This window comes from Zalophus californianus, chromosome 6 (assembly GCF_009762305.2).
Source record: "Zalophus californianus isolate mZalCal1 chromosome 6, mZalCal1.pri.v2, whole genome shotgun sequence".
In the NCBI taxonomy this organism is placed as follows: domain Eukaryota; kingdom Metazoa; phylum Chordata; class Mammalia; order Carnivora; family Otariidae; genus Zalophus; species Zalophus californianus.
This window is the reverse complement of record NC_045600.1, coordinates 1,053,406-1,065,945: the sequence shown is the minus strand read 5'-3', so window position 1 is coordinate 1,065,945 and position 12,540 is coordinate 1,053,406. Positions and strand designations below refer to the sequence as shown.

Genomic DNA, 12,540 nt, shown 5'->3' with positions numbered 1-12,540 from the left:
TCTCATGCATCTGTTAGCTGTTTCTATGTCTTCTTTGGAGAAGTGTCTGTCTTCTGCCCATTTCTTGACTGGATTCTTTGTTCTTTGTGTGTTGAGTTTGAGAAGGTCTTTATAGATCTTGGAAACCAACCCTTTGTCTGTAGTGTCATTTCCAAATATCTTCTCCTATTCTGTGGGTTGCCTCTTTGTTTGGTTGACTGTTTCCTTTGCTGTGCAGAAGCTTTTTATCTTGATGAAGCCCCAATAGTTCATTTTTGCTTTTTTTCCCCCTGCCTTTGGAGACGTGTCGAGCAAGAAGTTGTTGCTGCTGATGTGGAAGAGATTGCTGCTTTTGATGGACTCCTGTCTCACATTGAGGTCTTTCGTCCATTTTGAGTTTATCTCTGTGTGTGGCGTAAGAGAATGGCCCGGTTTCATTCTTCTGCATGTGGCTGTCCAGTTTTCCAAACGCCACTTATTGAAGAGACTTTTTTCCATTGGATATTCATTCCTGATTTGTAGAAGATGAGTTGACCATGGAGTTGAGGGTCCACTCTGGGCTCTCGATTCTGTTCCATTGATCTATGTGTCTGTTTTTGTGCCAGTACCATACTGTCGTGATGATGACAGCTTTGTAAGAGAGCTGGAAGTCCGGAATTGTGATGCCGCCAGCTTTGGTTTTAAAAGACTGACTTTAGAACATGGTGCTTGATTTTTACATCCTTGGTCAGTTATAATAGCGAGAAAACCCTTGCAGAGAAGTCTCAAATTTCAGTTAGTGGTAGTATTTTCTGTAGTGATATTAGAGTTGTTACTTGGAAATTGTGTTGAACCTGTTATAAGCCAAAGCTAATAAGTAATTATATTAATGTTAGGAACCAAAAGTTTCTGTGGAAGAGAGAAGAGGTGTAAGTACAGACCCAAACCAGGGAAGAAACGCTTGCTGTGGTCCCCGAGCAGGACGTGCACCCCCATGTCCACTGCAGCGTGATCCACGAGAGCTGAGACACGGCCCCGACGCACGTGTCCGTCAGGAGACGGACGGATGAAGAAGGTGTGGGGTGTATTCACTCACACGGTTGAATACGACTCAACTGTAAAAAGAAGGAAATCCTGCCAACGTGGGTGGACCTGGAGGGCACACTGTGAAGTGAGCTGAGTGAGAGAAAGACAAATACCGTATGACCACTTCCAGGTGTGGAATCTGGAAAAACCGAGTTCACAGATACAGAGAACGGACTGGCGGGTGCCGGGGTCGGGGGAGGGGGAAACACGAGGGGTCGTGAGGACACACCTTCCGTCATCCGGGGGTCCTGGGATGGGATGGGCAATGCGGTGAGCGCGGTGCTGTATCCTGGGAAGCTGTCAGGACAGCATGTCTTAAACGTTCTCATCACAAGGAGAAACCCTGATCCTGTGAGGTGACGGGTGTTAACCGAACCCCTCATGGTGGTCATTTTGCAGTATATACAAGTCTCGATCGTTATGTTGTACCCTGGAAACCAATGTGTTATATGTCAGTTACATCTCGGTAAAACAGGGGAAGGTGGGTAATAAAATTAAAAAGCAAGAAAAGAAAGAACACTACTCAGCCCTTGTAATGTTTCGGCTGAGTTGGAAACTTCTTACCGAAGGCTGTTGGCCAGGCAAATGCAGAGGGAATAACGTGGGAAACCAGTGGTCTGCGCCCCCCGGGCGCAGGCTGACAAGCAACCAGGAACCCGCAAGGCGCCCGAGCATCAGCCCTGGGTGCTTGCTGGGAGCAAGGCCGGAAGCACATTTTCCAACCGTCAGATGTAGTGTCACTCACTGGTGGGGGGGCTGAGAGTCAGGAGGACCCGGGGTCCCTGCCGCGCCCGGATGGCCTTCCTTCAGGATGAGCCGTCTCTGCCTCATTCCCAGCGCCCAGGTAGCAGGGAAGAGGAGCGGAGACGCCGTGGGGTGGGGAGGTGGACCTCCGGGGGGTGGCCAGGTCAGACAGGTGGAGCCCTTGTGATGGGATTAGTGCCTTATGAAAGAGCCCCCAGAGAGCCCCCAGCCCTCCTCTCTTGGGAAGACACAGCGAGGAGGGAACCAGGACCCAACCTGCCGGCCCTTGACCTGGTGCTCCCGGCCCCCAGAGCTGTGAGGCGCAAACGTCTGCTATTTACAAGGCGCCCAGTCCGTGTGTTTTGTTATAGCAGCCTGAACAGACTGAGGGAAGCCAGAACTATGCTCCTGGGAACACAGGGCTGATGGTTGAACTCCAGCAGCCATTGTGGGGCCACGAGGCTGCTAGTCGACCCTAGGGATTGGGAGCTAGGATTCCTGAGGAGGGGCCTGGAGGGGACCTGGCTCCCCACGGCTGTAAAGCAAATACAGTCTCTAGGCCACCAGCCCCTGAACCTGGTTAGTGTGAGAGAGAAATGACCAATCCTGTTCAAGCCAAGGCTCCTTGGTTCTCTGTGGCTTACCCTGAGCCCGCCCGACGCCCGGGCCTGTGGCTAGAGAATGCCTCCACCTTGGGAGATGGGGCCAAGGAGAGAGATTTTCTCTGGAGGTGAAAGTTCCCAGCCCCACCCTCTGGCTGGCCCACCCAGCTCCAGATGTCTGTCTGTCCGGGGTGCAGAGGGAGGTACTCAGGACGAAGAGGAAGTGGCCAGAAGGGGAAGCAGCGGGCTGCAGACAGGACGCAGGTGGGCTGGGGGTGGAGGCAGCCACCGGAGCCTGCTGCCCGCACAGAAAGCCGAGGGCCTGCAGTCTGTGTCTGGAGCGAGATGCACGCCAAGGCAGGGCCCCCAGAGGTGAGTCCAGGGAGCCCGGGGCTGGGTGGAAGAGCCAGGCCGAAGGCCCCGGGGAAGCCAGCTGCCAGCAAGCCCGGGCCCAGGGGATCACAGAGCCTCCGTCGGGCCTGCAGACCACCCGGTCCTTCTCCAGTCTGGGCCGCGGGGACCACCAGGCCCCCAGGCCTCCCAGTGAGCTGACAGTGGGCCGTCTGCCCCTGCTGGGGCCTGGCAGCCTCACCCCACGCTTCCGGGGCAGGAAGTTCCACGCCTGTAGCCATGACCTCTGATGCCTGCAGGGTCCCAGCTGGCGGCTAGTGGGCCACGCTCTCCCCACAGCCAGCCCCAGCCCAGGGCCACGCGCTTGCCGGGGCTGCAGTGCGGGAGCAGCTCCGCAGTCGCCTAGGGCTGCCCTGGGGGCAGCCTCCCCCGGCCCCAGTGCTGTTCCCAGGGGCCAAGAGGAGGAGCGGATGTGCTCTGGGCATCGGAGGTCGGGGAGGTGCCTGGGACAGCTCCAAGTCCCGGATGGGGGCTGCGGGGCTTTGCCCTGCCCTCTTCCTGGGACACTTGGGGCACAGAGGGGAGCCGCCAGTCCAAGGATGTCCCTGGTGCCCCCTTCACCCGTCCCCAGCCCCGGGCTTTACACTGTGAAGGCCCGATGAACCCCTGGGGTGGGGAGCGGCACCCTGAGTGTGGCTCTTCCGGGAGGACGGGGAGCAGCGTGAGGCCCTGAGCTCCCCTCTGGGGGTAGGGGGCATCCTGGCTCCCCTCTTGGGGGGGGGCTCCGTCGCTCTGCCTGAAGCCTTGTTCTGGCTTCTCAGTCCCCTCCCTGCACCCCCCGGGGGCATGCTGAACTCGGGAGCACTTGGCTCACGGTGACATTTGAGGCCGCTACGGGGAACCTGCCTGGCTTCCAGCTCTCTGTGGGAGTAACTGCCCTGAGGGGGCTGCGTCCTGCTGCAGATGGGGAGCCCCACACAGTACCCCGGGCTCCCCAGCACCCCAGCACAACAGCGAAGGGTCCCAGCTCAGCCCCCACCATGCCTTCCCAGCCAGGACAAGTGGTGCTGCCAGAGTCCCAGGCGGGGGCTGCCTGGCGCCGGGCGGGGGGCCCAGCCCCGGGAAGGGAAACAGCTTTCTACGGGTTGTAAGGAGGACCCGGCTGAAAGCAGAAATGGCTCCGGGCCTCTTGCCACATGTGTGGCTGAAAGCAGGAACCGAGACTCAGACACCCAGATGCCCACGGAGAGGGAGACCGAGAGGGGAAAACAGCCCGGGGGCACACCCACAGACACACATACACAGAGACACAGAGACACACAGAGACAGAGACACATACACACAGACACCAGCTTCAGGCTCCACACAGAGTCACCACCTGCAGGCTATGCTGCCCAGGGAGCAGTGGGGGGAAGCCCGGCGCTAGGCCTGAGGCTTCGGGTGACACCGGGTCGCCCTGTCAGGGCTGGGACCTCCGCAGAGAGCATCAGTGGCCCTGCCCGGCCCTGCTCCACAGGGCCCACTGCCCATAGGACAGAGAGGCTGGCAGGGCAGAATGGGGGGCCCAAGGGAGGGGGCTCTGTAGCCTCGCGGAACCCCACACCAGAGCAGCAAGGACGAAACCAGCCAGACCAGAGGGCTGCCCTCACTGTCCAACCCCTATCTCGGGGGGCCCCCCCAGGAACAGCCCCAGGCCACCTGACCCCCCCCCACAGTGGGCTTGGGCCCTGCTCAGCGCCATCGTCCCCTGTCCCTTGCCCACCCGGCCCCCCTGCATACCTGGCCCTCCCTGGGAGCGGGGGACAGTCTCTGTCAGCACCGGAGGGGCCACCCCAGCCCACCCCTCTGAGGACCCCCATGGTGACACCCTTCTCCAGTTGCAGGTGCTGGGAATGCTGGCCATGCTGTGGCTTGGCGCTGTGACTCTCGCCTACGTCCTGTGGCAGGTGCACCTTCCCCCGACCTGCGGCCAGCTGCACCCCGGGGAAGGGCCCATCGGGTCCAGGGCCATGGCTCCAGCCCGGCCTGGGAGTCCCAGAGAGGGGAGGCCGGGCAGCAGCTGCAGGACTCCTGCCGGTGAGTGAGCCTGCCAGGTCTGCCGGGCAGGCGGCCCCACTTTCTGCCCCTCCGCGAGCTTCCACCGTTGGACCTGCCCTGCGGGATAAGCACGGCCCTCTGCCACCTCTTGGAAGATGCAGCTGGCCGGGAAGGCTGGCCCAAGGCCCGGATGGGTTGGGGGGCAGTGGAGTTCAGGTGGACTTGGGGTGCTCTTTGCAACAAACACAGGCCGCCACCTAGGGGCTCTGCCAAGGCTGCGAAGCCGGGTGCCGCCTGGGCTGAGGCTTGTGGCTTCTCAGCTCTCCCATCACTGGGGTGGCGTCGCTGTTCCCAGCTGCTGGGCCGCCTGCCTTCCCATGTTTCCTGCTGTGGGGGGGGGGAGTCCTGCGCATGGTCCAGTCCACAGAGCCCGAGGGGGGCTCCCGCCACCTCCTGGTCCAGCCCTTCCTCGGGGTCAGCTTGGGCTGCCTCCAAAGGTCTCCCCACCAGTAGGCAGCCCAGACCCAAATCTCTGCTCAGAGCAACGGCTCTTGAATAGCAGGGCCCGCCTGGGATTGGGGCGGGGCCCGGGCCTTAACCTGCCCTGCTCTCTCCCTGGCTCTCCCCCCACCCACGGGGGTGTCACCGCCCCCAGCGGGCTGGCTGGGCTCACGCCTGCCCCGTCCAGTCTAGTCGGCTCCCTGTCATGCGCCCTTGGCCTGGGCTCCGGCCCCCTGTTGGCAGCGACCCCTCCGGCCTGGCCAGTGGGCACAGAGCAGACGATATGAGGCAGGTTGGTGGCACCTCTGCTCAGGCCCCATGGGCTCTCTCTGCAGGCTTGTCCTTGTGGAGAGCATCCCCCAGGACCTGCCCTCCGCAGCTGGCTGCCCGTCTGCCCAGCCCCTGGCCCAGGCCTGGCTGCAGCTGCTGGACACCGCCCAGGAGAGCATCCACGTGGCCTCCTTCTACTGGTCCCTCACGGGGCCCGACATTGGGGTCAACGACTCGTCCTCCCAGCTGGTATATGCCCCACAGCCCTCCGCACCCCGGCTTGACGGCCACAGGCCGTCCGCCCCATCCGGTGCCAGGGCACATCTCTCTGTGAGCTGTGGGTGGGCAGGGTGGCCTCCCGGGAGAGGTCTGGGTCCTTTCTAGTCGGCAGGGGGTCACCCCTCATGGCTGGCCTGGCCTTGCAGGGGGAGGCCCTTCTGCAGAAGCTGGAGCAGCTGCTGGACAAGAACATTTCCCTGGCTGTGGCTACCAGCAGCCGGTCACTGGCCAAGAACTCCACAGACCTGCAGGTCCTGGCGGCGCGAGGTGGGTACCTGTCCGGCCTGGGCCCCTGGGCCCAGGGGGAAGCATGGCAGCTGACCTGCTGGTGCCATGGGACAAGGAAGGAGTGCAGAGCTGCCTGGGACAGGCCTGGAAAGGCCACCCATGTCCCCCTAGTTCACCAGGAGGCCAGGGCCCACAGGGGCCCAGGGTGGCATGCTTGAAGTCAGCTTCACCCGGGGCTGGTTCCAAGGAGCCAGAGGGTCATTTTCCATGGTGCAGAGCATAGGGTGGCCTTGGGGCCCCCCCGAGCCCAGCTGCTTTGACCTGTGGGTGGGCTCAGGCTGGGAGCTCAGCCGGGGAGCAATCCTTATAAACCGGGCTCTGGGGTGGGGCTGCCCCAAGGCATCCTGGGCCAGTCCATGCCTCCGTTGCCCCACCTGGAAAGTGGGGACGATGATGGCACGGGCTTAGCAGGACTGCCCTGAGGGTAAATGAGCAGACCCACCCCGAAGAATCAGGTTTGCCTTGAAGCTGGTACCCAAGAGCCAGCTCACCACACGGTCCTGACCCCCCGGCCAGGTGCCCAGGTGCGGTTCGTGCCCATGAGGAAGTTCACTGGGGGCGTTTTGCACTCCAAGTTCTGGGTCGTGGATGGACGGCACATCTACCTGGGCAGTGCCAACATGGACTGGCGGGCCCTGACGCAGGTGAGTCCAGAGCCCAGGGAAGGGAGACCCGCCTGGAGCGCTCGTGCACTGCCCGCACTCCCGGGGGCTGGGCCTAATGTCCCGTGCAGCCTTGGTGTAACATGAGTATAACATCACCCTGCTGCAAACAATCAGAGCTTGGGTCAGGAAGTTACGGAATCCCACACGGCTACTGCACTCACCCCGTGGAATCTCATTTAACCCCATGCAAAGATGTTCCAGTCACTCTATCCAGGGAAACATGCAGACTGCAAAGCACGATCCCTCTTAGGAAAAGCAGTGCATTAAAAACCAGTCCGAGAACGGTGGAGGAAAAGGCAGCTGTGTCTGTTGTGGGACGGGGTCGCGAAGAATGATTTTTCTTTTATGCGTTTTCTTTTTGTGGTAACAAGCATGCATCGCTTTGATCATTGGCATACAGTGTTCAAGACAAGCAGGGTGCCCTGGGCACCCCACCTCATAGCTTCCCGCGAGCACACTGTGTGTTGTGACTCCGGCAGGCGACACTGCGGTGGGCAGGCTGCCGGTGTGGGGGCCCGCGCTCTGCCCGGCGGTGGGGGGCACAGCCGCACTCTGCCCAGGGGGGCCTCCTCCCACAGCCGCTGCCCTGTCCCCCCGCAGGTGAAGGAGTTGGGCGCCATCATCTATAACTGCAGCCGCCTGGCCCTTGACCTGGAGAAGACCTTCCAGACCTATTGGGTGCTGGGGGCGCCAAAGGCGGTCCTTCCCAGAGCCTGGCCCCAGAACTTCTCGTCCCACATCAACCGCTTCCAGCCCCTCCGGGACCGCTTTGACGGGGTGCCCACCACTGCCTACTTCTCCGTAAGAGGGGCTGAGGGGGCCTGCCAGAGCCCCAGGAACTGTGTCTTGCTGCGGTGCCCACCAGGGCCTCAGGGCAACGGCCTGGGGAGCCAGTGCCCAGGACCCGGCCGCGGTCCCCTGGCCAGCAGCAGCCTGGTGTGCGCAGACCCAGCTCCAGGAGAGGACATGCCATCCACGGGAGACAGGCAGCCCGGGAAGGGGGGCCTCCAAACACCCTGTTGGGTGGGGCCAGGGGGCTTCAGCTCGGGACCAGGGAGGGCCGGGGAGGACCAGCTCATCAAGTGGTTCTGTGGGTCTTCAGGCAGGGAAGGGGGATGGGGCAGGCTGATCCTCTGTCTGGGCGCGTGGGAGCAGACATCCCTCCAGCTGCCCGGTGGCTGGTCTTTAGAGACCCAGCATCAGAGCCGGGGTGGGGGGGGGGTCCGCGGTGGGGCCCTGCCTGAGCACCTGAGCAGACACAGAAGCCTTTGTTGGTGCAGCCAGATGCCTTGTTCCAGGAAGTCAGGCCAACCTGGAGCTGGGGGGTGGGCTGCCCGCTTCCAGGCTTTCCTGCCGAGACCGAGGGCAGCCCCGAGGCCCCTGTGTAGACCCTCCCCCCTGTCTCCCCACCTCCCCGGGGGGGGCGCCTCTTGTCTTCCTCCACGTTCCCACGTGCTGGAGGGTGGGTGCATGCTGGGGTCACAGGGACCTCTCTCCCTGGACAGGCCTCGCCACCCATGCTCTGCCCTCATGGCCGCACGTGGGACCTGGAAGCACTGCTAGCGGTGATGGGGGACGCCAGAGAGTTCATCTACGCCTCGGTGATGGAGTATTTCCCCACCACGCGCTTCCGCCACCCGGCCAGGTGGGTCTGGGCAGGACCCCGGCGGCCCCAGGGGGTGGAGGTCCGCAGGTGGGCAGCTCCTGGCACGGTTCCTCTCCTGCCGGGACCCATGGCTTGCAGGCAGGGCCCCCGTTGGCTCAAGGACCCTGACCCGCCCTCCCACAGGTACTGGCCGGTGCTGGACACTGCACTGCGGACAGCCGCCTTCAACAGGGGTGTGCGTGTGCGTCTGCTGGTCAGCTGCTGGCCCCACACGGACCCCAGCATGTTCCCCGACCTGCGGTCCTTGCAGGCTTTCAGCAACCCTGCGGCCGGTGTCTCGGTGGATGTGGTGAGGACCTGCTCCCCGGGCCGGGCTGGGGGAGGTGGCCCTCCTCCCCTCCTGACAGCTCCCGCTCTGTGCCCCCAAGAAAGTCTTCATCGTGCCGGTGGGAAATCACTCCAACATCCCGTTCAGCAGGGTGAACCACAGCAAGTTCATGGTCACAGAGAAGGCGGCCTACATAGGTGAGCAGCCAGGTGGCGCAGCCCCAGGACCCGGAGTCTTTGAGGGGTGCCGAGCCTGTGCACGTGACACGCGGAGCCCACATAAGCCCACAGAAGGGGGACGTGACCCCCCAAGCGGTGACCAGGCCAGGGTGCTGAAGGGGACACTGCTTTTATATCCAGCACGGACCCCTCAGGGCAGTGGGGCTGCTGAAGGGCACGAGGGTCTGCGGGGGCCTCTAAGGACCAGCACGGGACCCAGGGCAGGTGGGAAGGCCTGAGCACTGAGTTTTCAGGACACTGAGTCAGGACAGCTGTCCCGGGCAGACGTGGACGGAGCCCCACACGCGTGGAGAGCTAGCTGGGCCTCCTGCCTCTGAGGGGCTGCCCCAGCTGGGGTTTCTGGCAGCGGGGGGTGGCCGCTGTGCCCCTCTGTCCCCAGAGCGTGGCTGAGCCTCACGGCTGGGCCCCGCAGAGGGGACTGGGGGAGCCCGGTCACCCAGGGACCCCTCCCCATCCACCGCCCCCAGGCACCTCCAACTGGTCGGAAGATTACTTCAGCAGCACCTCAGGGGTGGGCCTGGTGGTCAGCCAGAGAGCCTCCAGCACCCGGCCAGGGGTGCCCACCGTGCAGGAGCGGCTGCGCCACCTGTTCGAGCGAGACTGGGATTCCCACTACGCCGTGGGCCTGGACGGACAAGCCCAGGGCCAGGACTGTGCTTGGCAGGGCTGAGGTGCAGCTCCGCCCGAGCCCCGGTCCCACAGCTCCCCATGGACGCCGCCGCCCACTGCGCCTCCCCACCTGTCCCCTGTCGGGGCTCCAAGCTGCCCGTCCTCACAAGCCCTGCTCAGGGCCAGGACCTCCCAGCTCCTGGCAGGTGCAGACTGTTTGCTCACGCCCAGGTCCCGAACCAGCCCCTCTGACACCCCTCCTCCTCCAGAGAGCCTTCCAGGATGCTCCTCCCTGACCCACAGAGCCACAATACCCACCCACAAAGGGGGGCTTTAGAATACACAAGCACCTCCCTGCCTGTGTGAGTCCAGCAGGGGCTGCAGCCACTCCTCCTGGCCCCAGGTGGAGTTCTGCAGCCCTGACCCTGTGAGGCTGCTGGGCAGGCCTGCTCTGTGTGTCTGCCGGAGCCCAGTCCGCACTCACAGGGACCGGGGGGTGGGGCCGGGGCAGGTGCTAGGACAGGGGGGCCCAGGACTGTGGGCACGGGTCCTGGAGAGGGAGGTGGGTGCGGGGCTGCTGTCTGGCCCTTAGGACCATGTGTAGTGGACTCGGCACTGTGCGTAGAGTTGAGAGAACCTGGTTTTGAGCCAGGGGTTGGGGGGTGGGGTGTTGGCACCGAGCTGGGGTGGGGACTTGGATGCAGGCCTGCTGGGGCTGACCCCGTCCTGGGATGCACCCAGCACTTGCCCTGCGGAGGCGGGATCTGAATCCTGTTGGACACCTGGGTTCTGACCCTTCTACTGGGTCAGAAGCCTGTCTCGGCGCACCTTGACCTCTCTCGACCCCTGGTTTCTGACCAAGGCTTCAGAGCCCAACCAACCTGTGGAGCCCACCCTAGGCTGGAGCTTGGGGCTAGCTCAGTGACCCAGGGGACACTGGATGCTGAGGGAGCTAATCAAGTACATACCAGGGCCCTGCTCTCCCACATCCTGGGGTGCCTCTTCCCTGCCCCCCTAGTCCTCTCTGCCCCAGAGTGAGCTGATGGGCTGTCATTGGGCCCCCTACACGTCAGCATACTTGTTGGTGAAGAAGGTCCCTGAGCCCAGCCTGCCCTCCTGCCCAGACCGGCAAGGGTCTGAAAAGGGTGCCGCGGACCCATGCGGCCCTGCAAGGCATCCACGGCCTCTGGGAGCTGGTCTGTGTGTGAGCTGCGCTGGGCCAAACCAAGCCCCGGGGCCGCTATGGCAGCTCCCCACGGCTCGCATCCCCTGCCCGTGGACTGCACAGCAACGCCCGTCAGGAGGAGATGCTGTTGCAGCCCCATGTGCTCTCCAGGGCTGCTTGTGGGAGTCTGCTCTCTGGTGCTGGCCCCACAGCTGTGTTGTCCCCGGGCCGGTCAGCCACAAGCTAGCAGGGCTCCGTGCTCCAGGCTGTGCTGGGACAAAACCACAGCCAACGGCCCAGTGGCCCTCACCAGTGGCAGCCTCGAAGGCCCGTTCCAAAGCAGACCCCCCGACAGGAGACCCAGCTTGATGAGGCTCAGGAGGTCCTCCGGGGTGCCTTGACGTGACTCCTTCTGGGCCACGGTGGACAGACTCTAAAGTGGTCCTCACGACCCTGCCCCCTGGAACCCATGTCCTGTGTGACCCCCTCCCCGTGGGGGTGGGCACAACCTGTCTTTGCTTGTAACCAATAGAACACACAAAGGTGCTGGAGCATCACAGCCGTGACTGTGTGACATGTTTGTAACCGTCTTGCTGGGAGTCCGCTCCTTGCTGGCTGGATGAAGCTAGCTCCTAGGCTGTGGCCGGTCGGTCAGGGAGGCCCCGGCGGCAGGGCACCGAGAGTGGCCAGCAAGACGCAGTGGCCCTCGGGCATCCAGCCTGCAAGGACTGAGTGGAGCTAGCAACTCCTTCCCCACTTGGACAAGAGATGAGACCCCAGCCCCGGCTCACACCCCGACTGTAGCCTGCAGGACCCTGGGCAGAGGACCCAGCTAAGCGGGGCTTGGACTCCCGATCCATGGAAACTGGGAGGTCATAAATGTGTGCGGTCTTCCGCTGCCGGCCTGTGGCACCGCCGTGACACAGCGTGGATGCCGCGTGGGAAGACTCCGCTGCCCCTCCTGCCTCCAGCACCGAGGCCCCAATATCTCAGGCCTTGACTCCAGCTTCAGATGAGGCAAGAAGCCCGCGGAGCCTGGCAGACCCCCACGGTGGCGTTCCCAGGAGGACGGCACTCGCTGCCTCTGACATACGGGACAGGCCGGGAGCCTCGGCCTGGGGGTGCTCGTCTCGCTTGACTTCGGGACAAACACCCCACTGCCTTTCTTCCCGTTTGTCAATCGTGAACTGCCCATTTTCCCGAGGATTCCACATCCCCTAGCATGGGTGCCCTTCCCCGTCAGCCACAGGGAAGGGCACGGTGTGCGCACAGTGGGAGGGGAGCCCTCCGCTCTCCCTGCCAGGGCGGCACCAGGTGGAGGGCTCACGGCCCAGCTCTCGCTGCAGCACCCACAGCCTGAGAGGGAAAAGGAGCGGGTCACCAGGAGCCCCCCGGGCCGGGGGGGGCCCGAGGCAGTCTGAGCTGGGGACGCTGCGAGCAGTGGGCCCAGCAGGAGCGCCGCAGGGCGGCTGAGAGGAGGAGACTGGGTACCCGGCCTGGGGATTTGCTCCCGGGCGCTGCTTGGGAGGAAGGGAAGGAAGCCCCCGAGATGGGCCCCCATCACGGCCAAGGACGTCTGCCCTGCTCCAGCCCTGTGCTGCCTTCCCGCTGGGCATGGTGCCGTGTCCCTGACAGCGTGCCTTGCTCTGAGCTCCCGGCCTGAGCCTCCTTCTGGCTGCCTGACCCACGACAGGCAGAGGACCACTCTAAGAGTCACCCCTAACTCTCCTCTAGGGCAACCTGGGAGAGGTTAGTTCTGGGAGTGGGTGAGCGGAGCACGAGCAGAAATAAAAAGACCTCACAGCCGGTGCT

General features: G+C 63.4%; 1 protein-coding gene across 1 annotated transcript; it reads left to right on the top strand.

The window, feature by feature from the left end:
* Positions 1–2,634: 2,634 nt before the first annotated feature.
* Positions 2,635–12,534, top strand: PLD4 (phospholipase D family member 4). The gene is given in 11 exon segments (XM_027570710.2): positions 2,635–2,762; positions 4,619–4,742; positions 4,745–4,817; positions 5,615–5,798; positions 5,975–6,095; positions 6,633–6,760; positions 7,382–7,582; positions 8,287–8,426; positions 8,571–8,736; positions 8,816–8,912; positions 9,422–12,534. Coding segments are annotated over 11 exon segments (1,464 nt in total). The 5' UTR covers positions 2,635–2,735; the 3' UTR covers positions 9,625–12,534.
* The last annotated feature ends 6 nt before the right edge of the window (positions 12,535–12,540 follow it).